Source organism: Ovis aries, chromosome 12 (assembly GCF_016772045.2).
Source record: "Ovis aries strain OAR_USU_Benz2616 breed Rambouillet chromosome 12, ARS-UI_Ramb_v3.0, whole genome shotgun sequence".
In the NCBI taxonomy this organism is placed as follows: Eukaryota; Metazoa; Chordata; class Mammalia; order Artiodactyla; family Bovidae; genus Ovis; species Ovis aries.
In genome coordinates, this window is record NC_056065.1 from 73,107,368 (window position 1) to 73,133,854 (window position 26,487).

At 48.8% G+C, this 26,487-nt stretch overlaps 1 protein-coding gene across 10 annotated transcripts in view; it reads left to right on the forward strand.

Moving 5' to 3' along the window:
* LAMB3 (laminin subunit beta 3) overlaps positions 1-26,487 on the forward strand; it is a 191,557-nt gene that overhangs the window by 127,985 nt on the left and 37,085 nt on the right. For 2 of the 10 annotated variants that reach the window (XM_042229256.1, XM_042229259.2), the window contains exons 2-5: positions 9,098-9,180; positions 20,799-21,054; positions 22,721-22,785; positions 23,834-23,988. In XM_042229256.1, coding sequence (XP_042085190.1) covers positions 22,758-22,785; positions 23,834-23,988 — 183 coding nt within the window. In that variant the 5' untranslated portion in view covers positions 9,098-9,180; positions 20,799-21,054; positions 22,721-22,757. Of the gene's footprint in view, positions 1-9,097; positions 9,181-20,798; positions 21,055-21,171; positions 21,219-21,263; positions 21,327-22,720; positions 22,786-23,833; positions 23,989-26,487 lie in introns of those variants that run through there. The other 8 variants (XM_042229257.1, XM_042229258.2, XM_042229262.1 and 5 more) reach the window with 6 other exon arrangements.

The window sequence follows — 26,487 nt, forward strand, 5'->3', positions numbered from 1 at the left end:
GGATCGAACCTGCTTCTCTTATCTCTGTTGCATAGGCAGGTGGGTTCTTGACCACTAGTGCCACCTGGGAAGCCCTCAGTAGTGTAACATTATGAAAAAAACAAAACAAAACAAAACAAAACACGGTTCTTTCCAGTGTTCCATCTTCAGCATGGAGATTGCCATAGTCTGGCTCACAAGATATTTTTAAGATAGCTTCCACTGTTCTAGGCATCGTGTTCACTATGACAACACCTGGTGAAAGGACAGAGGCTGTTTGTTTTCTTTTATCACCAAAGAAACCTTTCCTAGAATCTTCCTAGAGACTCACTCTCATTGGTTAGAACTGGACTAAATGCCCATCCCTAAAACTGCATTAAATGGTGATCTCCTGTATTGCAGGCAGATTCTTTACCACCTGGGCCAACAAGGGAAGCCCAAGAATACTGCAGTGGGTGGCCTTATCCTTTCTCTAGCGGATCTTCCTGATACCAGGAATCGAACCAGGGTCTCCTGAATTGCAGGGGGATTCTTTACCAACTGAGCTATCAGGGAAACAAAAACTACTTATGAAGGAAAGGATTACCATCATGACCTTAGATTCAGTTCAGTTCAGTTCAGTCGCTCAGTCATGTCCAACTCTTTGCAACCCCATGAATCGCAGCACGCCAGGCCTCCCTGTCCATCACCAACTCCTGGAGTTCACTCAAACTCACACCCATCGAGTCGGTGATGCTGTCCAGCCATCTCATCCTCTGTCATCCCCTTCTCCTCCTGCCCCCAATCCCTCCCAGCATCAAAGTCTTTTCCAATGAGTCAACTCTTCTCATGAGGTGGCCAAAGTACTGGAGTTTCAGCTTTAGCATCATTCCTTCCAAAGAACACCCAGGACCGATCTCCTTTAGAATGGACTGGTTGGATCTCCTTGCAGTCCAAGGGACTCTCGAGAGTCTTCTCCAACACCACAGTTCAAAAGCAACAATTCTTTGGTGCTCAGCTTTCTTCACAGTCCAAGTCTCACATCCATACATGACCACTGGAAAAACCATAGCCTTGACTAGACGGACCTTTGTTGGCAAAGTAATGTCTTTGCTTTTGAATATGCTATGTAGGCTGGTCATAACTTTCCTTCCAAGGAGTAAGCATCTTTTAATTTCATGGTTGTAATCACCATCTGCAGTGATTTTGGAGCCCCCCAAAATTAAGTCTGACACTGTTTCCACTGTTTCCCATCTATTTCCCATGAAGTGATGGGACCAGATGCCATGATCTTCGTTTTCTGAATGCTGAGCTTTAAGCCAACCTTTTCACTCTCCTCTTTCACTTTCATCAAGAGGCTTTTTAGTTCCTCTTCACTTTGTGCCATAAGGGTGGTGTCATCTGCATATCTGAGGTTATTGATATTTCTCCCGACAATCTTGATTCCAGCTTGTGTTTCTTCCAGCCCAGCATTTCTCATGATGTACTCTGCATAGAAGTTAAATAAGCAGGGTGACAATATACAGCCTTGACATACTCCTTAGATTCAGTTCAGTTCAGTTCAGTCGCTCATTCGTGTCCGACTCTTTATGACCCCATGAATCGCAACACGCCAGGCCTCCCTGTCCATCACCATCTCCCGGAGTTCACTCAGACTTACATCCATCGAGTCCATGATGCCATCCAGCCATCTTATCCTTGGTCGTCCCCTTCTCCTCCTTCCCCCAATCCCTCCCAGCATCAGAGTCTTTTCCAATGAGTCAACTCTTCGCATGAGGTGGCCAAAGTACTGGAGCTTCAGCTTTAGCATCATTCCTTCCAAAGAAATCTCAGAGTTGATCTCCTTCAGAATGGACTGGTTGGATCTCCTTGCAGTCCAAGGGACTCTCGAGAGTCTTCTCCAACACCACAGTTCAAAAGCATCAATTCTTTGGTGCTCAGCCTTCTTCACAGTCCAACTCTCACGTCCATACATGACCACAGGAAAAACCATAGCCTTGACTAGATGTACCTTAGTCGGCAAAGTAATGTCTCTGCTTTTGAATATACTATCTAGGTTGGTCATAACTTTTCTTCCAAGGAGTAAGCGCCTTTTAATTTCATGGCTGCAGTCACCATCTGCGGTGATTTTGGAGCCCCCCAAAATAAAGTCTGACAGTGTTTCCACTGTCCCCATCTATTTCCCATGAAGTGATGGGACCGGATGCCATAATGTTCGTTTTCTGAATGTTGAGCTTTAGGCCAACTTTTTCACTCTCCTCTTTCACTTTCATTAAGAGGCTTTTTAGTTCCTCTTCAATTTCTGCCATAAGGGTGGTGTCATCTGCATATCTGAGGTTATTGATATTTCTCCCGGCAATCTTGATTCCAGCTTGTGTTTCTTCCAGTCCAGCGTTTCTCATGATGTACTCTGCATAGAAGTTAAATAAACAGGGTGACAATATACAGCCTTGACGCACTCCTTTTCCTATTTGGAACCAGTCTGTTGTTCCATGTCGAGTTCTAACTGTTGCTTCCTGGCCTGCATCCAGATTTCTCAAGAGGAAGGTTAGGTGGTCTGGTACTCCCATCTCTTTCAGGATTTTCCACAGTTTCTTGTGATCCGCACAGTCAAAGGCTTTGGCATAGTCAATAAAACAGAAGTAGATGGTTTGCTGGAACTCTCTTGCTTTTTCCATGATCCAGTGGATGTTTGCAATTTGATCTCTGGTTCCTCTGCCTTTTCTAAAACCAGCTTGAACATCAGGAAGTTCACGGTTCACGTATTGCTGAAACCTGGCTTGGAGAATTTTGAGCATTACTTTGCTAGCATGTGAGATGAGTGCAATTGTGCGGTAGCTTGAGCATTCTTTGGCATTGCCTTTCTTTGGGATTGGAATGAAAACTGACCTTTTCCAGTCCTGTGGCCACTGCTGAGTTTTCCAAATTTGTTGGCATATTGAGTGCAGCACTTTCACAGCATCATCTTTCAGGATTTGAAATAGGTCAACTGGAATTCCATCACCTCCACTAGCTTTGTTCATAGTGATGCTTTCTAAGGCCCACTTGACTTCACATTCCAGGATGTCTGGCTCTAGATGAGTGATCACACCATCGTAATTATCCGGGTTGTGAAGATCTTTTTGTACAGTTCTTCTGTGTATTCTTGCCACCTCTTCTTAATATCTTCCGCTTCTGTTAGGTCCATACCATTTCTGTCCTTTATCGAGCCCATCTTTGCATGAAATGTTCCCTTGGTATTTCTAATTTTCTTGAAGAGATCTCTAGTCTTTCCCATTCTGTTCTTTTCCTCTATTTCTTTGCATTGATCACTGAAGAAGGCTTTCCTATCTCTTCTTGCTATTCTCTGGAACTCTGCATTCAGATGCTTATATCTTTCCTTTTCTCCTTTGCTTTTCGCCTCTCTTCTTATCACAGTTATTTGTAAGGCCTCCCCAGACAGCCATTTTGCTTTTTTGCATTTCTTTTCCATGGGGATGGTCTTGACTCCTTAGATTAGTGATTCCTCCTGGGGCAAGAACAGTGTTACCTGAGTATTCAGGAGAAAAGTAGAGGATTTTGTTTTGTTTTGTTTTGTTTTGGAGCCCTACTCGAAACCTACTGAATCAGAAATTCTGGATGCAGGAGTAGCTATTTGTGTTTCTAAAAGCCCTGTAGGTCATTCTGACACATGCTAAAGTTTGGGAACCACTGGCTAAGGCTAATCTTTGAACTGGGGAAAGGACAACAGCCCTGGGGACTTGAAAAGCCGTGGGGATCTTTAAGCAAGTAGGAGGGAGGCTAGGGATTTTGGATAGGAAGTCAACTTCCTGCCAGAGCCTTCCTCTTTCCTGAATAATCATTTTCTCCTTTATTATGGCATCCCATCAACATACGTACTCTAATATCTGTGTCTTAAGAAACCTAGTCCATGACCCCAAATCACTGTCCAGCTGCTACCAGCATTCTTTGTCTCTCTTCATAACTGAAACTGTTTACTAACAGTTGTCTGCAATCACTGTATTTCTTCATCAACCATTCATTCTTTGACTCACTTCCAAATGGCTCCCATTAGCACCATCCCAGTAAAATCTAGTGGGAAGCTTACTAAATGAACTGAATTTTGTCCTTCAACAGATAGAACCATTTCTTCCTTCTGGAAACATTTTCTGTCTGCTTCAGGGTCACTGCCCTCTGTTCTTTTTTTTTTTTTCATCGTACTGTGCTAGTTGCTTCTTCCTAGCTCCTCTTCGTTATATCTTTCTCCTCTCTCAGCCAGTGGCTCTCAGTCTTGAATACCCATTAGAGTAACTGGATAGCTTCTAAAATTTCTGAAGACCAGGCTGCATTCTAGACCAGTTAAATCAGAAATCCGTCTAAGCAGAACCCAGGCATTAGTAATATTTAAAGCTGATTTCAGTGTTCAGTGAAGATTGAGAATCACTGCCCTTGAGATTGGGGTACCATAGGGTTCTATCATAACCTGCTTCTCCACCTGTTTTATCTCCGTAGGTCTGGGGTTTTCAGCTCTTGACTCTACTTTAGAATCATCCTGGCAGCTTTTAGAAATTACTTTTGCCTGGAAGTTCCCCCAGATGAACTCATTCCTAATTCCTGGGATGATTCCAATGTGTAGCCAGAATTGTGAACCACTTCATAGAGGATTTCCTGTAATTCCGTGGACTGAGGCACGGTGCTTTCCTATAGGAATTTCTGTAGTGATGGAAATGTTCTAAATCTGCGCTGGATTTAAATGTTCTAAATCCAACATGGTAGCCACTAGCTTCATGTGGCTGTTGAGCACTTGAAATGTGGCTAAAGTGTCTGATGAACTGAATGTTTAATTTTATTCAATTTTAATTAATCTAAGTTTAAATTAAATAGCCTTGTAAGTGTGGCTAATGTCTACCATGTTGGATGGAGCGGTATATGCTGATGATTCTGAAATCTGAGCTCCAGGCTGACATATTAAGCTGTCTTGGTACCTCTTCTTGGGTATCTAATATAGTGTCTTTAACTTGATAAACACATAAAAATGGAACTTTCTGATTTTCTTTTTAAAAACATATTCCTCTCCTAGTCTTCCCAATCTTGGTAAAAATTTAACCACTTGCTTCCCAATTTTTAAAGTCCCAAACATAGAAACCAGCTTTTATTCCCTTCTTTGCCTCATCTCTTTCAGACAGTTTTCAGCAAGTCTTGTGTGTTTCCAGATATGTAATTTGACTCTGCAAGTCTTGTTTGTTTGTTTCCAAATATGTAATTTGACTCTGCCTTTTCTCTTCTAGCACCTCCCACCTGAGCTAAGCTTCTCACAAAGAGTAGTCAAAGCTAGAGTCTTTGCATCCTTAATACATGCTTTCTAAGACTGTTGTATGTATTACCTCGTTAATCCTACAAACAACTCTACAAAGTGGGTAAACTACTGTCCCCACTTTTCAGATGAGTTAACTGAGGAACAGAAAGCTTAAGTAGTGTGTTTTGGATCACACAGCTAGTCAGTGGCAGAAATGGGATTCAAAACCAGATTGTCTGACTCGAGGGTCCGTATTTTTCACTTTCACTTTTCTTTTTCTCTCATTGGTTACAAGGCCCCATGTCAGTGGTCTTAATCCTGGCTACAACTTGGAATCACCTGAGGAACTTTAAAAAATGCCAACTTCACAACCCCCCACCCCAAGTGTGTGTTACTGTCTCAGTCGTGTCCCACTCTTTGTGACTCCATGGATTGTAGCCCACCAGGTTCCTCTCGCCATGGGATTCTCCAGGCTTGAATACTGGAGTGGGTTGCTTCTCCAGAAGGTCTTCCCGACCCAAGGATCAAACTTGGATCTTCTGTATTACAACAGATTCTTTACCATCTAAACCACCAGGGAAGCTCCCACCCTCCTAGCCCTGGGGTCAGGCCTAGGCATCAGAAATTTAAAAAAAAAAAAAATTAGGGAATTCTCCTAATTTAAACACATAACCCAGTGTTTAGAAACCACCCCCTGTCTGGGACATGCCCCTGTCTCCCACCGGTTTTAGCTCCCACCTCAGTCAGACAGTTCTCGTCCCTTCTTCCTACCTCCAGAAGAGGCCACACTCTTTCCAGCCGCAGGAACTTAGGACTTCTCTTTCTTTGCCTGGGACACACTTTTCAGCTTTCCCCTAGGGCTGAGTAAGACTTCAGAGGTTCTAATCCCTGAAAATATTGAGGGCTCTAATCTGCCCTTGTAAATAAAAATAAAAACAGTATTAAACTTTAAAATATATGTAAGGGAGACAGAACTCTAATCCCGCCCAAGGTGCCTATTGCTGTGTCCTTTAAAATATATTATATTAGATTAAAAATTTTTCAAAATAAATGTTGTTGCCTCTACTTTGCTGATACCTTAGATAAGTGTTTGTTTTTTTTTTTTTTTTTTTAAAAGGAACTCCATCCCACAACTAACTGAGTCTAGGTGGATCTGTTTGTCTAAGTCCATTCATTCACTGGGGACCACCAGTGTCCCAGGGCTGGCACAAGCTTTGAGGGAGGCATTGAGTCCTGCCTTGCAAAGTCCAACCCTGTATGTCTCAGGCTTATCCCAAGGGTCACCTCCTCGGAGAGAATTCTCCTACCTATCCTTTCCAAAGTGATATTTCCAGCATTCTGAGACTCCCATCTATCATATCATCCTGGTTTTTAAAAAGTTTTAATAAAAAACACTAAAAGCTTCAGTTGTCGAAGTTTCTAGTTTACTTCTTTCTTGTTTGTCTCCTCTGGGAGGGAAGGGTCTATCTAGTCTGTCTTGTTTGCTGTTGTTTTTTTTTTTGTCCTAGCCTAGTGCAATGCCCAGTATAAAATTCATGTTCAGTAATTGTTTGTTTTTTAAAATAACTGTACTTATTTATTATTTATTTTTGGCGTTTCTCTGGTTGTGATGCACAACCTGCTCATTGTGGTGGCTTCTCTTGTTGCAGAGCATGGGCTCTAAGGTGTGCGGGCTTCAATAGTTGGGGCCCATGAGCTCAGTAGTTGCAACTTCCAGGCACGGTAGTTGTGGCACACGGACTTCGTTGCTCTGAGGCATGTGGGATCTTTCCCAAAGAGGGATCAAACTCATATTGCCTGCATTGGCAGGTGGATCCTTTACCACTGAGCCACCAGAGAAGCCCCAGTAATTATTTCTGAAATTAAAGAGTGAATGAATGCAGGCTGATGTATGGCAAGTCGTAGTGAGTAGTTTCATTGCAAAGTTGATGGGTCATTTTTGGTTCTTACAGTGTAAATGGCTGTCTTCAGGGGGTGAGATGGGAGAAGTGAGTTCACAATGAGAGGAGACTCCCGACTGGTTAAAAGGAGGGAAGACCCTGGTACCAGCAACCAGGGGAAGACATAGAGCTAAGGAGAGAGGTGGCCATAATGTTGGATGGATTCTGGAGACAGTGAAAGCTGAATATTTCTTTTTAGGTTGTAATTTCCCTATGTCATCTTCATATTTTCAGTAAGATCTCTCGAACTCAGCAGCTGTGTCTTTTGTCTTTAGGAGAATGGAGAAAGGACCATACGTTCTTGTTTGGGGCCAAAACAGGCTGGAGAGATCAGGGGCGGCATGAAGAAATTGTAAAGAGGAAGCTAAGATTGCTTGAGAACAAGCAGGGACTAGAGAGAATTTGCATCATCTGTTAGCATCTCCCTAGAATTCTCAGAATTAGGGTTGTTTGCGTAGTGGAGGAAAGAGTGACTCGGATAGTGAAAAAAGATGAGATCCCTCTGGCTGCATGATCAATGAGTTATTTGGCAGTGATGTGCTTAATGTCTGTGTCCCATGAGACAGTAGTCTCCCTCTGGACAGGGATGCATCTGATTTATTTACTACAGGGTCCCTGGATGCCTGGCATTTGGGTGGGTACTCAGTATGTGTTTATTTTGTGAATGAACAGCTCAAAATGTCTTTGTGTTTCTTGGTCAAAAGTCAGAAGGGTTTGCTGAGACATGAAGAGAAACTGCAAGAAAAGCTCAGAGTCTGGGGATGAGGGCCAGGCAGAAGCTATGCGCAGGGGGGTGTCAGTGACCAGGCTGCTGTGCCGGGAGGATTCAGACCCAAGCTCAGGCCCCGAGGATAACTGGCAGGGGGTACTGGGTCCTGTTAGAGACCCAGGCAGAAAGGCCAGTAGAGCAGCTATCAGGATACACAGAGGGATGTAAATGAGATATGTCCCCCTCAATGCTCATGCCGGCCCTGGGACACTGCTGGTCCCCAGTGAATGAATCGACTTAGACAAACCCATACACCTAGACTCAGTTAGCTATGGGATGGAGTTCCTTTTTTTTTTTTTTTTTTTAAGTTTCCAGTGGTTTTAAAAAAGATTTTTTAAAAACATGGACCATTTTTAAAATTCTTCATTGAATTTGTTACAGTATTGCTTCTGTCTTATGTTTTAGGATTTTTTTTCTTTTTGGCTTCAAGGCATATGGGATCTTAGGCCCCCAACCAGGGGTCAAACCTGCATGCCCCTGCACTGGTGAAGTCTTAACCACTGGTCCACCAGGGAGGCCCCTGGGATGGGGTTCTTAATGGACCAGTCTTGACGCTCATCAGCCAAGGGTTGAGGTAGGCCTGAAACTCCTAGCGGAAGGACAGGCAGGGGCTGACAGACCTTCTGCTACACGTGTCCCTTGACTCTGGAAGTGACCAAGAACCCTTGAATCGTGTTTAGTTCTTACTTCCCAAGACCTTCCCTCCCTTTGTGCCCTCCCCTCCCTTGGACCCATATTTACCCCGTTCGTTACCTCTCAGGCTTCTTAATGGAGAAGGCAATGGAGACCCACTCCAGTACTCTTGCCTGGAAAATCCCATGGATGGAGGAGCCTGGTAGGCTGCAGTCCATGGGGTTGTGAAGAGTTGGACATGACTTCACTTTCACTTTCACTTTTCACTTTCATGCATTGGAGAAGGAAATGGCAACCCACTCCAGTGTTCTTCCCTGGAGGGAGAATCCCAGGGATGGGGGAGCCTGGTGGGCTGCTGTCTGTGGGGTCGCACAGAGTTGGACACGAATGAAGTGACTTAGCAGCAGGCTTCTTAAAGCTCGGATGTCTTGAGGACCTGGATCCATGGCTCAACTCCAGAAATATTTCAATTCCAAACACCGAATCTACTTCCGATTTGACTCCTGGCCATTCTGTCCCCAGGTACCAGCCATGGAGGACGGGGAAGGAAGCACAGCTGTGAAAGTCTGCTGATCAGTGGATCGACTCCTCATGAATTTTCTCAGGTCCTAATTCTTAAGGGGATAAAAAAGGTTTTTCTTTTTCTGGATGATTTTCTATCTATGTTGTCTTGAGAGGGAGTTATAGGATGATATTCATGACATCATATTCTTCAAACACGCTCTGGTAGGTTTTTCCTTGCATCAAGGATTCATACTAGTACATAGTGCTAAGTTGCTTCAGTCATGTCCGATTCTTTGCGAGCCTACGGACTGTAGCCCGCCAGGCTCCTCTGTCCATGAGATTCTCCAGGCAAGAATACTGGAATGGGTTGCCATGGCCTCCTCCAGGGGATCTTCCCAACCCAGGGATCAAAACTCTTATGTCTCCTGCGTTAGCAGGTAATTTCTTTACCTAGTGCCACCTGGGAAGCCCACTAATACATAAGTGTACGTTTGTTGAGCCTTTAACCATGTGCACACAATGGGTGCGCATAACTCAGCAGACAGAAAGAGTGGCCAAGGTTTGCCCTTCTCCTTAAGGAGTTTGCAACGCAGAATTGGGAGCAAATCACAAAGTAAATAAATGTTGAATAGCCTTAAGTATGTAAATATGAGAAAGAAGGGATTTACAAGACAGATTAGAACTGGTTGTTAATTGAATTGTATCTGTAAGGTCTGCTACTGGAGTTTGGGAAGAATTTACAGAAAATAGCAGAGAAGCCACCACCTAACCAGAATCTAATCTGAATCTTGGATTTAGGGTTTGGCCAAGTACACAAGAGGTGGGAAGGGCAATATAGACAGTCAGAGCCAGAAGAATCAAGCCTAAGAGTAGTCAAGGGAATGAAATGGCTGGATCAGAGCACTTGTGTAAAGCAGGGCTGTGTGAATTAGGGCCAAAAAGGCAGCTTTTCTTCAGCAGAATTCTGAGAGCCTGACTGTGGACTCTGGACTTTAACCTGGAGATGGTGGAGCGTGGATAGGTCAAAGTGCTTACCAAATCCAAGTTTGCAAATGGAGCGCTAAGCCAAAACTCACAAAACAAAATGCAGTAGGAAAAAGTGCAAAGGCCTGTATGTGCTTCTGTGTGTGTGCGTTTGTGTGTACATGCTTGTCAAGAAATAGCACGAATTCAAGATGACACCAGACTTGAATGGTTTTAATGGTATTTGACTTGAAAAAGATGGAGGTGTTGATGCATCTATAGACTCAGGATGAATCCTTGATGTTTGGCTGGGAAAAGCCTCCTGCACATCAGGGCGCAGCAGTAGAAGCAGAGTCATAGTCTTTTCTCCCCCAGCTCCTCGAAGAGGACCACTTTGCTGAAGTGAGCCAACATCCAGAGAGGAGCTTCCCGAGCCCTTTCCTGTGGGAGAGTTTTATTCTCACGTGCTATTTCCACCCGGGTTTTTCTTGTAGGGCCAACTGTACTTTCTCAGATCACTGTGCATTTTCATGCAGAGATGACTGAGCCACTTGAGATCATGCCTTGAGAAGCTGTCAGGGAGAAAAAGTATCAATGTACAACCAGGTGACCGAGCATTTTTCTGTAACTGAAGGGTGTCCTGGGAAGTGAAACTCAGGGCTAATGTGAGGATGGACTAGGATGGTTGGTTAATAGCATATCAGAATCTTCTCCTTGAAGATTTGCATCCCCAGTGGATTTTCCCTTAGACTCTGGAGTGATGTTAATGTCTCAAAGATATTTACACTGTGGGTACAACTTGTAGAGATGTCACTGCCTGTGCTTAAGGTTTTTCTATGAGGCCATCTTGTGATGCTTTGTTCAGTCACTGAGTCGTGTCTGACTCTGCGACCCCGTGGACTGCAGCACGCCAGGCTTCTCCCTGACCTTCACCATCTCCCAGAGCTTGCTCAAACTCATGTCCATCGAGTCGGTGATGCTATCCAACCATCTCATCCTCTGTCGTCCCCTTCTCCTCCTGCCTTCAATCTTTCCCAGCATCAGGGTCTTTTCCAGTGAGTCAGCTCTTCACATCAGGTGGCCAAAGTATTGGAGTTTCAGCTTCAGCATCAGTCCTTCCAGTGAATATTCAGGACTGATTTCCTTTAGGATGGACTGGTTGGTTCTCCTTGCAGTCCAAGGGACTCTCAAGAGTCTTCTCCAACATCACAATACAAGAGCATAAATTCTCCAGCACTCAGCCTTCTTCAGGGTCTGACTTTCACATTCATACGTGACTGGTTTTGCAAATCTAGAGCATTCACTGTGGCTATTTTCCCTACCAGTTTTCTTGAGGAGTCACAGTCTATAAATTATTCTGTCATGAAAATTCCTTTTTTTTAAATGTAAAGCAAATTCTATCAGTTTTGGGAAGCCAAACATTGTAGTGGAAAGAGCAGGGATTTGGGGAACTTAAGGATCTGCTGTTGGGTTCTGGTTCCACCACAGACTGGTTGTGTTGGACAATGCTATGTAGCCAGTAAGTCCTATTTCCTTTTCACCCTGTGGACATGTAGGAAGATCTCTTAGGAGGCCTGGGAGTAGCTCTGCCCAGTAGGTCCTAAGCAGCATGACTGTGAAGCCTGGGGTAACTGGAGAGAGTTCCTCGGTGCCATGTAGCCTTGTTGCCGAGGCCGTAAAGACCACGTGTCCTGGCTGCTGCGGATACGAGATGGCAGCTGTCCCTGGGAACCTGTGGAGCAGAGGCCCCCTCCTCTCGCTGTTCCTTGCATTGTACTCTGTGCAAGCAGCAAATAAACATTTGTCGGTTGTGTTAAGCTGCTGAGATTTTGCAGTTAGTTTATTACTGCAGTGACCTCATAGACTATAGCCTGCCAGGTTCCTCTGTCCATGGGATTCTCCAGGCAAGAATACTGGAGTGGGTAGCCATTCCCTTCTCCCAGAGGTCTTCCTGATCCAGGGATCGAACCTGGGTCTCCTGTATTACAGGCAGATTCTTCACTGTCTGGGCCACCAGGGAAGCCCATATTGGCTAAAACACTAGTTCTGTGTGTTTATCACTTCAGGCTGCTCTAACAAAATACCACAATAGGTGGCTTAAGCAACATGGTATTCATTTTCACAGCTCTGGAGGCTAGAAGTCCAAGATCAAGGTGCCAGCAGAGTGGGTTCCTGGTGAGAACTGGCTTCCTGGCTTGCAGAGGACTGCCTTCTGGCTGTATTCTCCCTTGATGGAGACAGACCCTGGTGTCTCTCCCTCTTCTTGTAAGGGCACTCATCCTGCTATGAGGATTCCACCTTCACGACCTGATGTAAACCTAATTATTTCCCAACATCCTTGCCTCCTAATACCATCACATTGGAGTTAGAGTTTTAACATATGAATTTCTGGGGATTCATATTTAGTCAATTGCACTTGGAAACCTTGAACAAGCTACCAAATAATGCTGAGGCTATAAAAAAGGGAATAATAATAAATCCTTCAAACAACCACCCTAAAAGTCTGCTGTGATGCTTAAATGAGCTATTGTAGATGTGATGTTTAGAGTGATGCCTTATTTTCTCACACATTTACTAAGGAACTGTGTTAAGTGCTTTCTTGAAGTAAATCTAACAACCTCAAGAAGCAACACTTCCTAAGAGGGGGAAACCACATGTTATGAAATATACAAAGATGTAGAAAACTTGTAAATCACTGGGGCAGTCTGTGGGTTTAGTGGACAAAGTTCAGGGCAAAGGAGGGAGCAGAGAGAGGAAAGATGAATCAGTTGTAGGTGGACAAATTCTCTCTCCTTCTCCTGAAAGATTTCACTTTATTTTCTACTGATTGTTCTAGTAAAATAGCCTTATTGTGGAAGATGAGAGCATCAGAGGACTATAAAGAGATGAGAAATGTTAGCATTTTGGATATTCCCTCCCTGTCCTCTCTGTACTTTTCCTTTTTCTTTTTAAATATTGAATTATAGTTGATTTACGATATTGTGTCTCACACACACACATATATATACACACACACACACATATTCTTTTTTTGACTCTTTTGCATGATAGTTTATCACAAGATACTGAGTCTAGTTCCCTTCACTGTACAGTAAATGCTTGTTGTTTTTCTTTTTTATATATAGGAGTGTGCATCTGTTAATCCCATATTCTCAAATTATCCCTTCCCCTCCTTCCCCTGTGGTAACCGTAAGTTTGTTTTCTATGTCTGGATCTGTTTCTATTCTGTAAGCAAGTTCCTTTGTACTATTTTTCAGATTCCATGTATGAGTGTTATGTATTTGTCTTTCTCTGTCTGACTGACCTTACTTGGTGTGATAATCTCTAAGTGCATTCATGCTGCTGCGCGTGGCAATATTTCATTCCTTTTTTTATAGCTGAGTAATATCCCATTGTACATATGGGCTTCTCAGGCTGCTCAATGGTAAAGAAACTGCCGGTCAGTGCAGGAGCCGCAGGGGCCACAGATTTGATCCCTGGGTCTAGAAGATCCTCTGGAGAAGGAAGTGGCCACCCACTCCGGTATTCTTGCCTGGGAAAGCCCATGGGTAGCAGAGCCTGGTGGGCTACAGTCCCTGAGGTCACAGAAGAGTCGGACATGACTTAGCAACTAAGCAACAGCAGCAGCGAGCAGAGGCTCCAGGGAGAGAATGCGCCTTTCCTCTGTCGCCCTCAGACTTGCTGGGCAACTGCCCCGACATAAGTGACAAGCTGCGGTCCAGACCAGCTTTGATGCCTCTCTTTATCAGGTGTTGGACTCTGGTTTTATTAACTCTTGAAGGCCATAAAGCAATGTTGGTTATGCTCCAGCTTGCTCTTCTGCCCTCTGTTTGTAAACACCCCACCCCGTGTCTTTCCCTGTTTAGGAAGGCCGGAAGTGTCACCTTGCTCTCAAGGAACTTAGCTCATTTGGCCCCCTGAGTGGCCTCTCTTCCCTTGGGGTCCAGATCATTGCTCCTCGAGAATTTTCCTTCACCCGGGGAACAGAGTGGAATGGGGGACCTGAGGCCTCCTGGTTGACCCACTGTCTGATAAGTGAGCTGTCAGACATCTGGATGGAATGGGGTTTGCTTTTTGTTACAAGCTGCTGCGAAGACTGCTGCTCATACCCCAACACCTGTGTGTGTGACGCACACGTGGGGACAGACTTTGATAGAGCACACAGCCAGCCAGGTACTTTGCTGAGAGTCCTGTATGCATCGTTCCCTTTGATCTTTACAAGGATCCGTGAGGTGGACTGTTATTGGTCCCATTGGATGCAAGTAGCGTTGGCTGTGCAGAGTCACACAGCTGGTGAGTGCAGAACCAAGACCTGTACCTTTATCTCTTTCAGTTTCAACTCTAGGCTTTCAAGTGCTGTCCTAAACCACCAGCCCCGAAAGCAGGGCACCCTAAAGCTGGAGGGGGCTTCGAGCATGCTAAGTCGTGTCTGACTCTTTGCAACCCTATAGTCTGTAGCCTGCTAGGCTCCTCTGTCCATGGGATTCTCCAGGCAAGAATACTGGAGTGGATTGCCATGCCTTCCTTCAGGGGATCTTCCCGACCTAGGAATCGAACCTGTGTCTCCTGAGGCTCCTGCATTGGCAGGCAGATCCTTTACTGCTGAACCACTGGGGAAGCCTGGAGGGGGCTTTGAGGGAGCTTTAAAAGCGCTGTCAATGTCCCTGCCCCTTTGCCCACCCATTAAATCTCTGGCTGGGGCCTGGCCTAAGTATATGATTTTGTAAGTTCTGCAAGTAATTCTGAGGACAGCCTGGATTGAGGACTGGTAAAATCCAACACTTCTATTTACAAAGGATGAAACTGAGGCCCAGAGCGGGGTTCTCCCAAGTCTGTGCTTCTGTTGAGAAGCAGAAGTGGAGTTGGGTCCGGGAACTGTTCAAGTCCATACAGAGACCCGCCCGATGTGGCCACAAGCACTGAAGGGAGGTGCTGATTCCACGCCTTCAGGTGTGGTTGATTCCAGGCAAGAAGCCAGACACACCCGTGCCCGCTCCCCCTCCAACCGCAAGAGGCTCGCTTGTCCTTACTCAGCCCTCAAACGCCAGTCTGAGCAGTAGGAACCTGAGTTTGTTTCCCGGTGGTCCTTTTAGAGACGCCGTTTGGAATTTTAAAGTCCCCTCCGCTAGCGCAGGGAGCCGATCTCCCGAGGTTGGTTTCCCCTGTACCCCGACTCTGGTCCCTCTTGGCCATGCCCAGTGGGTCCTGACCTCACCTGTGGCTGCACTTCCCCGCGTCAGGTATACGCCTCTCTCCTCTCAGCCACGTGGCCAGCTCCACATGGCAAATTTGTGGCCAAAGTGCACAGAGGTTGGACTTAGGTTCTGAGAACCTAGTTCACGGAGGGCAATGACTGGACCGTAGGGGGAGGGGCGGTGGGGGGTGGAGAGGGGCCTTGGTCTGAGCCAGCCCGTCGGAGGAGGCGTGGGTGCTGAGTCACTCAGTCGTGTCTGACTCTTTGTGACCCCATGGACTGTACCCCCCAGGCTCCTCGGTCCATGGGATTCTCCAGGCAAGAATGTAGGAGTGGCAGATCTTCCCAACCGAGGGATGGAACCCATGTCTCCTGTGTCTCCTGCATTGTCATTTGGGTTCTTTACCACTAGCGCCACCTGGGAAAAGCTCGGGAATTTGGGAGGTCAGCAAAAGTGGCAGAGATGCCGAGATATTCCTCCCTCTTCTCGGGGGAGCCAGGAGCCAGCCTTCGACCCCACCACACTGCCGGCTGCACTGGGCTGTACCCCTCAGGAGGGGGCAACATTTGGCAATGCACCCTAGGACGTGGGAGATAGGACCTGGAAGAAACTGGGGCCCTGGCCTCAGAGGAGGGGATTCCTGCCCGGAATTCCACCTGTGACAAGGTCATGCGGCAAGAGCTCTTATGGCAAGGCTAATCAGACCTCAGGTTTTCCCCCTGGAATTTCCTGAGCATCCACCCCCCCCGCCCCCAAAATAAGAATCTGCCTGCTTTTCCACTCTTCTGACATTCTCTGGAAAAAGTCAATTCAGGGCTTTAGTCTTCTGCATTTGAAAGAGTGTTTCAATCCAAAAACCCCTCTGATGGCTTTCTAGCCTGCCTGCAGGACTCGTACAGCTGTGTGTGTGATTGTTTGAGGCCTCCTGACCGCAGGAGACACAGGAAGCTTAAAACATCCTAGGAATGTAGGGGCTTCTGAGGAGTCAAAATCTTTAGAATAGGACTGATTAAAAGTTTCATTTGTTGAGTCAATGCTTGCTGCTAAATTTTCATATCCTTTATTTTCAGATATAGTTGGTATATTAGAAAAACAAGTAGTAGACCTGGTATTAGCAACTTAACTTTGAGTTAAGTACCTTCTTTGTTATAACCCACTGCACCTTTGTTCTATAGAGATGTAACTTTAACGCTTTAAGGAGATGCAGATTAAAGAAAAACACTTCAGGGGAAACAAAATTAACTTTCATTAAGGAAGAGAGCCAAAAGTGTTAACAAGCCTCTTGGCCAGAAGATAATGTAAATCACCTGAGACCTTTTGTATACAAAAAGATATACGGAAAGAGTCTCGGCTGGGAACGCTACATAATTTTGTATTACCCATTGATCTCTATGTATAATCAAAAGTATAAAGGGCCTTGAAGGACAATAGAAGGAGAGGCAGTCGCTGGACTGGTTTCCCCCGTGTCTCCTCTTTACTCTAATTTCAGGCTGAATTCCCATCTGGGACGTGGAGGCTCACTATGTCTACTTACTTGTCCCGGCTTTTAAGATCCGTAAAAGAGAGAGAGCCCAAGGCGGGGCACTCTCCGATATTCAAACGGGCTCCGGCGGCCTAACATAGATGGTGCAAGCTCCTTGTCTGGAACTTTATTGGTTTTCCACGTAACCCAAGTTAATCAGCCTCTTCTCTCCACTTAATTTTCTTACTACACTACTTCTTCCTAATCTAATCTTATATGAATAAATAAATAAGTTTTCCTCGCCGACTCCGTCCACCCTTCGAATTCCCTGGATCCACCGGGGCTGGACCCCGGCAGATTCCTCTTCCTCTGGCGACAGGGGAGTTGTGTTATCCGATCCTCACTTTGCATCTTGTTTGTTTAATCTTGTCAGCAATCTGTGCTGTTTGTCTGCTCACCTTCTCTGTCCTCCCATCCCTGTGGGGCACTCACGTCCTCACTCAGAGCAGCTTCCTGTTGGCATGAGGGGGAGACCCTGCCTGTAAATGCCAGAGGCTCTGAGATGGGGCAGCTGGAGCCCAGCACCTTCTCCAACTGTGCCCACACAGAAGATGTTGTCTGCATGGGAAAAAAAAACAGGAAGGCACCTTGTGGTGGGTGTTCTGGGTGTTTCTGTAGCATCGGTGTTTCCCCAGGAGTCTCCGGTCCACGTTAGTGCTCCAAAAGCACAATTTTCAGATATCAGGTCCTGATTAGGTTTGGGAAACATCAAGTTCAGAGTCTGGTGGACTCTGGTCAAGGCTTACCGAGTGTGGAAGCAGGGAGCTCAGGCCACTTTAAACTCTAAGTAGTGGTTAAGAAGTTGAAGCTCCAATACTTTGTCCACCTGATGCAAAGCGCCAACTCACTGGAAAAGACCCTGATGCTGGGAAAGATTGAGGGGGAGAAGGGGGTGACAGAGGATGAGATGGTTGGATGGCATCACTGACGTGATGGACATGAGTTTGAGCAAACTCTAGGAGATGGTGAAGGACAGGGAAGCCTGGCGTGCTGTGGTTCATGGGGGTCGCAAAGAGTCGGCCATGACTGAGCGGCTGAATAATGGTGGCGAAGAACATGAGTGCTGAGCAAACTGGTCTGGGTTCCAATGACCACTTATTAGCTGGGGCCAAGTTGTTGAAGATGTACCTCACTGTCCTCATCTTCAAAGAAAGGATGATAAGTGTCCACTTCATGGGGACATGGTGAGTATGAAATGTGGGGATACATTTATGAGCTTAGAACAGGGCCTGGGGCGCAGTGAGCTCACCAGAGGATGTCAGCTCTGGTTAACTTCGGCCTGCTGCCGGGTCTCTCCCAGACCTCAGGCCTGGGCTGATCGCAGTTCAGGCTGAGAAGGGGAGGGAGGAGGAAGACGGACTCTGTGGAAGAGAGTCACCCCGCGATGGCAGCCCAGGGCCCTGTTCTGCCTTCTCCGGGTCCGCCCGAGGCTGGGCTCCAGCCTGAGTTCAGAAAGCCCCACCTCCTCTCTCTGGTGCGTGAGGAGTGACCGATTGTCTGGGTGGCCGAACAGCTGCGGCTGGAGCGTAGACACACCAGCTTTAGTCACATGGCGGATCCGCAGGGCCCTTCCTGGAGCCCACCCAGCCCCACAGACGAGGACTCAGCCGTGACTCACTGGGTCCAGGTGGTGCCCGAGCCGTGAGTCACCCAGTGTCCCTTCCTCTTACACCTGGGATTCAGCATTCACAGCCTGGACCAGGTTCTCTTGCCTTCTCAGCCTCTTCTCTTCTCCCTCCTTCCCTCCATTCTTTGCTCCGTATGCCTTTCTCTCTCACTCATCAGACCCTGGCTGATCTCCCTGGCAATGTGCACAGCTTGAGCCTGTCAGATGGGTGATGGAGACGGCAGCTTCCCAGGCCACTCCTGAGATGTCGTGAGGGACGGCAGACAAACAGGCAGAGGGCGAGACCTGCCTGCCCTGACCCGGTGTCGTTTCTGTAACCTGGGGGCGTGTGTGCGTTAGTCTCTCAGTCACGTCTGACTCTTTGAGACCCCACGGACTGCAGCCCTCCAGGCTCCTCGGTCCATGGGATTTTTCAGGCAAGAATACTGGAGTGGGTGCCATTTCCTTCGTCAGGGGATCTTCCCGACCCAGGGATTGAACCCGTGTCTCCTGCACTGCAGGAGGATGATTCTTTACCGTCTGAGCCACCAGGTTAATTCTGTTAGCCCCCTCTGCCTTTGGAAGCGGGAGCAACAGAATTGCTGGATGGACAGACATCAGTGCGAGAGCAATGGGGGTGTGGGTCAAGGGGAACCCCTTTCCTGAGCATTGGTTCTAACAAGCCAAGGCTCTGGGGAGCTGAGGGTGGGGGCTCTGGGGCAGGATGGTGGGTGGCAGGAGAGGAAGGGGATGTGGAGAAGAGGCTGTCAGAGCAGTGCCCAGCTTGCCTTTAGTCCTTGCCAGGTCCTACCCTTGCTTCTGCCTCTGTATTAGACTTCCTGTCTCTGAACAAACTGAGTTCTGAAGTTCAAGGCCTGTGCCTGGGGCCCTGCGGTCCTGGCCGGTGGGGGCTGGGGGCTAGATCCCCACTGGGAAGTGCTCAGCGTTCCTGAGGGGTGAGGCTGGCTGGGCCCTCCTTGGGGTTTGCCAAAGCAACGTCCTGGACTGGGCTGGGAATGTAGAATGGGGTGTAGGGGCCCACACAGAGCAATTGGCTTTCCCCTTTGTGAAGCCAAACCGCACTGGGACCTGCCCCGGCCTGTGAAGTCTGAGACACCTATTTACCTGGGCTCCTGGCCGCTCAAGGGGAGAGGAGGAGGGGCGTTTAAAGGGCTCAGCCTCCTGCCGCCTGCTCGCCCCGCCTGTCTGGGGATCTGGGAAGGCAGCAACTGCCTCTTCTGCTGAGTTCTGAGCTCTGCATCACATCCTCTTCCTGGCGGTGGGCACAGGACAGACCTCCATGAGGGGCCAGGCTTCCCGGAAGCCCTGCATTCAAGGAGTTGGCAGGGTGGAGAGAAAGAGACCGGGCGGGTGGGCTTAAAGCCCCAGCGGTGTGAGCAGTGACCTTTCCCTGTGGGGGCTGTAGGCTGTGTGTGTGTTCTTGCTGCAGAGGCAGGGCCCAGGAAGGCCCGCTTCTTGTACTGATCCTGGCTTGTTAAGCCAGATTTTATTGGAATGTTTACACGGGTCAAGACGCTAACATGTACGGCAATGTCCGTTTTGCTTATTGTCCATTTGCTACTTGGAGTATTTCTCCTGCCTATCAAAACCTCTTGGGCTATATGAGAATCTGAGGGTTAGAAATGCCCAGTTTACCATTTAATCCACAAAATCCTCCATTTTGCCCTGAAGGGTTCTCAAACCAGTTTCTTGGACACAACCCTCCTGTTCCCTCTTAGGAGACGCTGACAGGCTGGACCAGCTTGTGTAGAATCTACTTTAATAGAAACTTGGAGGTGACTGTGTCCAAACAATGCCCCTGTAGGCTGTGCGCAGCCAAGATCTGGACTGGGTGACCTTCCGGATCGCTCTAAAAGCCCTCGGACCCTCGCCTGGTGGAGGGGAGGCATGTCCTCCAAGACCAGCCCCTGTGACTGTCATTACCGCCACTCGCAGCCCAAAGCCCCGAGCCAGGAGCCGCCCAGCGTCCCACAAAGGCAGCTGTGTTCTCAGGCCTGGCGGGGGCCCAGGGGAAGTCGGTCCAGCTGTGCCTCAGCCCTCCCTTCCCACCCTTGTGGTCAGATCTGCTTTCTGGCCCTCCAGGCAGGCATTCTTGCCCAGTAGGAAGGGCTGGGAGAGCAGCCTTTCCCTGAGCTGGGAGCCGTGACTCACAGGTAGTTACCTGTCCTTGGGCTCCCTGCCAAGGCTGCGAGGGAGCCGGAGGGGAAACATTTAGAGTTCATGCCTGTTGATTCCTCCTAAGCTTTTCTTGGGTGGGTTGGGCTCTGACCCCTTCCTGATGAACCATAGCCTTTTAATCCCCCACCCCCCCCCCCCCCGCAAGAAGCAGGGGTTTTCCACTTTTTTGCTTTCCCTTGGGAGGGGTCTGGTGCTTTCCAGGGTCCTCAATGTTTGCGTCTTCTCCCCTTCCAGCTCGCTGACAGGTCTGGAGCTGTAATAGCCGATATGCAAGCCCTGATCCTTCTGTTCTCTGCGTGGTCTTCTGTCCAGGGTGGCCCAGGACCCTAGGAGAGGCTGACCTCTATGAGCCTTGGGAAAGCACCCAGCGCAGCGGCTGTCACAATGCAAGTGGCCATCACCCCCTCACCCCACCGGCCCCCAGGAATCCTGGTCTCCTGTGATCACTCACATTTCCCTGGTGCAGCCCCCACCCACCCACAGCAAGCAGGTGGGCACTGCCGATCTTGCCGTGAGGCCTCCGGACTGCCTCCACCTGCCTGGTCCTGTCTGGGGTGGGGGTAGGGGTGCTGTGACGGCAGACGGGTGTGCCAGCGGCCAGATTCCTGAGTCCCGCCCTGCAGCCGGCGACGCCCAGCCGGGGAGTCTCCAGAGGTGAGGCCGTTGTTTAAAAACTGGGAGCCAGGAGAGGAGACCCCCACATTCAAGGGGAGCTTCTCGGAGAGGTGATCTGGAGAGAGAACCGCGGCAGCACGGAGCAAGGTCTGTTACCTGTCTTCACCTGCCCCGTGGGGGCCGGGGTGGGCCCAGGCTTGTGTACCTGGGTGTCTGGGGCCTGGCTGCAGGTCCAGATTCCTTCCTCTTCCTGGGAGCTTCAGTTCTTGAGCCCATTGGGATCCAAAGTCTGGGTGTCGAGTCTACCGCTGTTTGGATTGCTTTCTCCCATCTGATAAGCATCTCGGTGACTTAGAGGAGAGCAAGTTCAGAGCTGGGGCTGGACACAAAGAAGGAAGGAGAGGGCAGGCTGGCCTCTTCTAAGAACTGCTCACAGTGCCTAGTTCCAGGCAGGGAGAGGGCGAGGTTCCAGCCCCTGGAGGAAGCCAGATGATGGATCTTCCTCTTGGGCCACAGTTAGCTGTGTGAGCTCAGGCCACCTGTCTCTTCCCTGGGCCCCTGACTGCTCTGATATGGGATTGGAGGGAAAGAGTTTGAAGCCTCACAATGTTTGATTTAAAGATGTCAGGGGGTCCCCAGTCCCTCCCTGCTCCGCCTTGCCGACTCCCCCATCCCTCCATCCAGGCCAAAAGAATGTGTGGCTGTTGTTGGAGCTGAGTGGGCATCTGATCCGAGGCAGAGGTGGGCGCCCCATGAGCAGGGCGGGGCTTGCCTCAGCAGGGCAGCACCCTGCCTCTATGACCCTTCGAGTATCACGCCCCACCCCAGCCTCCTTCAGAATCCCTGCTCTGTGGCCTCCCAACCCCCAGCCCTCCTGTACAGCCCCAGTGCATCACTGGAGACATTTTGAGTTGCTCCCAGTTCAGATGAATTCCTCACTCACTTTTTAAACACTTCAGGCCTCCCTCTCTTTCCCCATTGCATTCCACAACCTGCTCAGCCCAGAGATGCGGGCACCATAGTCTCACCCTCAGGGTGGCCGTGGGAGATACTGGAGACCATGTCAACAGCAGGAGAGGGCTCCCTTCCAGGCCACCAGCCTCTTTGAGCCACTCACCATTGGGCCTGTAGATGGGCCAGGGCCTGAGAAAGGCCAGTCCTCTTTCCTAGGGTGACACTGAGGCCACAGACTTCTCCTGCAAAGAGCCTAGTCCTTTCTGGCTCCCCAACTTGCTCTGCTGACCATGGGGGGCAGGGCAGGGTTGATCCCTCCCGTCTGTTTCAGAAGGGGGAGCTGGAGTCCAGGAGGAGGTAGTGGCATTCTCCCAGGACAGCCTGGGAGTCACATGCCAGCTGGGACAGGGGCCCAGGTCTCTGGAGTCTTCCAGGTTTTGGCTACAGATGCGCCTGCTGTTCAGAAGTGTCCTAGGCCGAGGCCCTGAGTAAAGGCTTCTGAGAAAACCCAAGTCCAGAAACAGCAAAGGGCCAGTGCAACCTAGGGGTCTGCGTGGCTTCACCCAGGCTGCTTTGCTATGCCCTAGGTGAGGTCCTGAGTGGGGATCGCCTCGTCAACTGAAGATGAGGCCGCTCCTTCTCCTGTATTTTGGTGAGTATCCTTTCCCGTCCTTCTGGGCCCTGTCATACAGCAGAGAGAGGACCAGCCATGGGTGGGAGGACAGTCTATCAAAGTGTGAACGTCACCCATCACCCGGGGTCCTGGGGTTTGGAACACTCATCTACTGGGGTGCCCATGAGGTTTCTCTGTCCTGGGGGCCTCTGAAGAAGATGAGACTCTTAAAAGGCTCCCAAATGCCTTCTTCCTGCCTGAGGGTGGTCTGTGGCAGCCCCAGTGCTCTGGTGCTGCATTTATTTTCCATCCTCTCACTCTCAACCTGGTCCCAGAGCCATCATGCCTTGAGTTCCCGATGTTCAGGGAGCTGCAGCTGTGAAGTGAAAGTCGCTCAGTCATGGCCGACTCTTTGTATCTCCATGAACTCTACAGTCCATGGAATTCTCCAGGCCAGAATACTGGAGTGGATAGCCTTTCCCTTCTCCAGGGGATCTTCCCAACCCAGAGACTTGAACCCAGGTCTCCCGCATTACAGGCAAATTCTTTACCAGCTGAGCCACCAGGGAAGCCCAGGAATACTGGAGTGGGTAGCCTATCCCTTCCCCAGGGGATCTTCCCGGCCCAGGAATAGAACTGGGGTCTCCTGTGTTGCAGGCGGATTCTTTACCAGCTGGTTATTTGCAAAGTGTGGCGGGGCGACTTTCAGAGATAAAGGAGCAGACAGAAGGCAGGTCTCTCCCCGTGTCCCCCGGACAGCCAGCAGCCAGCGCTGCTCCGTTAACAGGCGAGGGCAAGCGTGTGTCCGCAGCTCAATTCTAAAAGCCACATATGGATGCCACATTTCAGGATCAGTTTCTGCTTTTTTAAAGCTGAGAGTTACAGACTATAAAATCAGCTTTTTAAGAACCAAACAGCACCAGGATTGCAATATTCCCACCACCAGTAGGTCGGAGCATGAAGGCAAGGAAGAGGGTCTAGCCTTGCTGATGGATGACTGCTTCCTTGGGGGGCACTGGGGTGGCCGGCTAGACTGCCCTCTCTTTAGGCTCCACCCCAGCACCCCCTGAGCCCTCTGTGATTTCAGGCTTGCCCAGCCTCCTGTGTGCCCAGCAAGCCTGTTCCCGCGGGGCCTGCTATCCACCTGTTGGGGACCTGCTCATCGGGAGGACCCGGTTTCTCCGAGCTTCATCCACCTGTGGCCTGACCAAGCCTGAGACCTACTGCGCCCAGTATGGTGAGGTAGGTTCTTCCTCCACGGCCTCCAGGGGCTGGAAGAAGGCGAGCGTGGGGCACGGGGGGAGCCCGCCATCTGTTCACTGAACACTTAGGGTGGACTTGGTGTAGGCCCAGCCCCATGTACTGTGGGGAATGTAAGCAAAGCATAAGGCTGGATCTCTGCCTCTCAGGAATTTCCACCTTCGATGAGCAAGAGAAAAACGTACTCAAAATGCCTTTTAACTGAACAGATCCTTTTCCTCTCTTGCTTAATAAAGCTGGAGTTTTTCTCAGCCCTTGGCCCTGGGCAGGATAGTCGCTGAAATCTGGGGCATAAGCAGTAGTTCGAGACAGGTCCTTTAGGTGTGTGGAGGGGGAGGTGCCATCTTTGATGGACGGAGTCAAGGCTGGTGGCGCACAGATGCTGGGATGTGTGCACGGCTTATCTTCTTGCCAAAGCGGGAAGGGAGCTGTGCTTCGGCCATGCTCTGCTGCCTTCTCTTCTGCCCGTGTTGGGCTAAGGGTGGGGCTGGAGCTACCAGAAGACCGTGTGATCGTAGGCTGGAGGCTCTCCTTCTAGGTTTTGTAATTGTCATGTGTGAAGAGCCAACCTGTTTACCTCCAGTCTCTGCATGTTTCACCGCCCTGGGCGAAGCGGGAGACTTCTTTATTTATTTTGCAGAATTTCCTTTTAATTAAAAAAAATTTTGTGTGTGTGGGATGGATTGGGAGATTGTGATTGACATAGAAACACTACTGTGGTTAAAGCAGGTAACTGATGAGAACTGGCAGCACAGGGATCTCTGCTCAGCGCTCTGTGATGGCCTAAATGGGAAGGAAATCCAAGAAAGAGGGGACACGTGTGTGTGCTAATCTGGCTGATTCACTTAGCTGTGTAGCAGGAACGAACACAACGCTGTCAAGCAACTCTCCTCCAGGAACAATTAATAAACATTTATTTTGAAGGATAGTCGCTTAATAATGTGTTAGTTTTGGGTTATAGCAAAGTGATTCAGTTGTGGTCTTTTGTAAGTTTCTTTTCCATTATAGGCCATTTTAAGACATGGAGCATAGTTCCCTGTGTTATACAGTAAGTCCTTGTTGGTCATCTATTTTATGCACAGTAGTGTGTATCTGTTAATCCCAACCTCCTAATTTATCCTTCCCTCTGGGAAAATATTCAAATTGCCATTAAAGGACACAGATCAGTGAGGTAAAGGCAAAGTGACTGGGGGTTAGCAAGAGGGTTCAGCGGTTCAGCTGATAAGGAACCCAGCTGAGCAAATCCAGACATTGGAACGCTTTGCTTATTTAAGCAACTGATTTATTTTTCAAAGAGCCACTGTGAGTTTTCTGCTTTGCTTCTGGACCTTTCTGGTAGGAACTTCAGTTTTCTTTTCCCGTCAGTAAGTTTGAGGTCTTTCCTTGCTCTTTATGTTGCCCAAGGTGGAAATCACCCAGTGTTTTCTTGTTTCCCAGCTGCCCGTCTCATTTGGCCATTTTTTTTTTTTTTTTTTTTTTTGGCCCTCAATACATAGATTTAGACAGGAAAGAGTGAGGGAGTCGTTTTCCCTTGAGTCTCTGCATCTTTGGCATTAAAAAGACAGAGCAAGAAAGGGAGTGAGAGGCTGATGGCCGCAAAGGCGGCTTGGGGTGTCTGCGGTTCCCTCTCCCTCGGCGCTCCTTGTCCTCAGGGCCATGCGGTGGCGTCTGACCCCACCTCTGGCCTCTTATCCTCCTGTGTCCTCTTGGCCGCTTGTGATCATAGATGGCCCTGGGTCCTGGCTTTGGAGGTGTTGCGCGGAGATGGCTGTGGTTTCTGCACCTCACCCACTTGGACGTGAGAAAGGCCATCTGACAGTGTTGGGAAAGATGGCCAGCAGCAGGCGAGTCCTCCCTGTGGGCATCAGGGAACCTGGCAGTGGGGAGCTCTCCAGACAACAGAATGAGTCCAGCTGCCCCCTTCCCACTTGCCCTCCAATCTTGTACCACTGGGCCATGTCTAAAATTTTCAGGATGTCCTCTGCTGGGTCCTCTCTTTGGGCGGAGCCACCTTCAGGGATGGACACTGGGCAGAGATCCGAGGCTGCTGAGAGAGGCTCAGTGCCAGGCCTGCCTGGACAGCCTCCCTCCCTCCCTCTAGGCCACACTCCATCCTGTCCCGCCCTCTGCCTCTCTCAAATGCCCCAGGGAGCCAACTGCCTGCCCTGCTCTTAAGCAGCAGTTTGAGAACACATAGGAGCTTGCAGAAAGAGAAGGCTAGACTTTTGCAACCCGATGGATTGGATAAATCTCAGCTATTTTGCTGCTGTGAAAGTTGAGATGCATTGGTTCTTTCTTCCCCTCGTCTACCAGGGGAATAAATCCATGTAACCTCTCGGAAGAGGAGAGGATAGGGCATCTTGAGTGTAGTGTGTAGCCCAAAGTCTGCCACTAACTTGTAGTGTGATCTTGGGCAAAAGATCACCCCCTCTAAATCTCGCTTTCCTCTTGCATGCACGCTTTTCCTTTCCATGACTATGG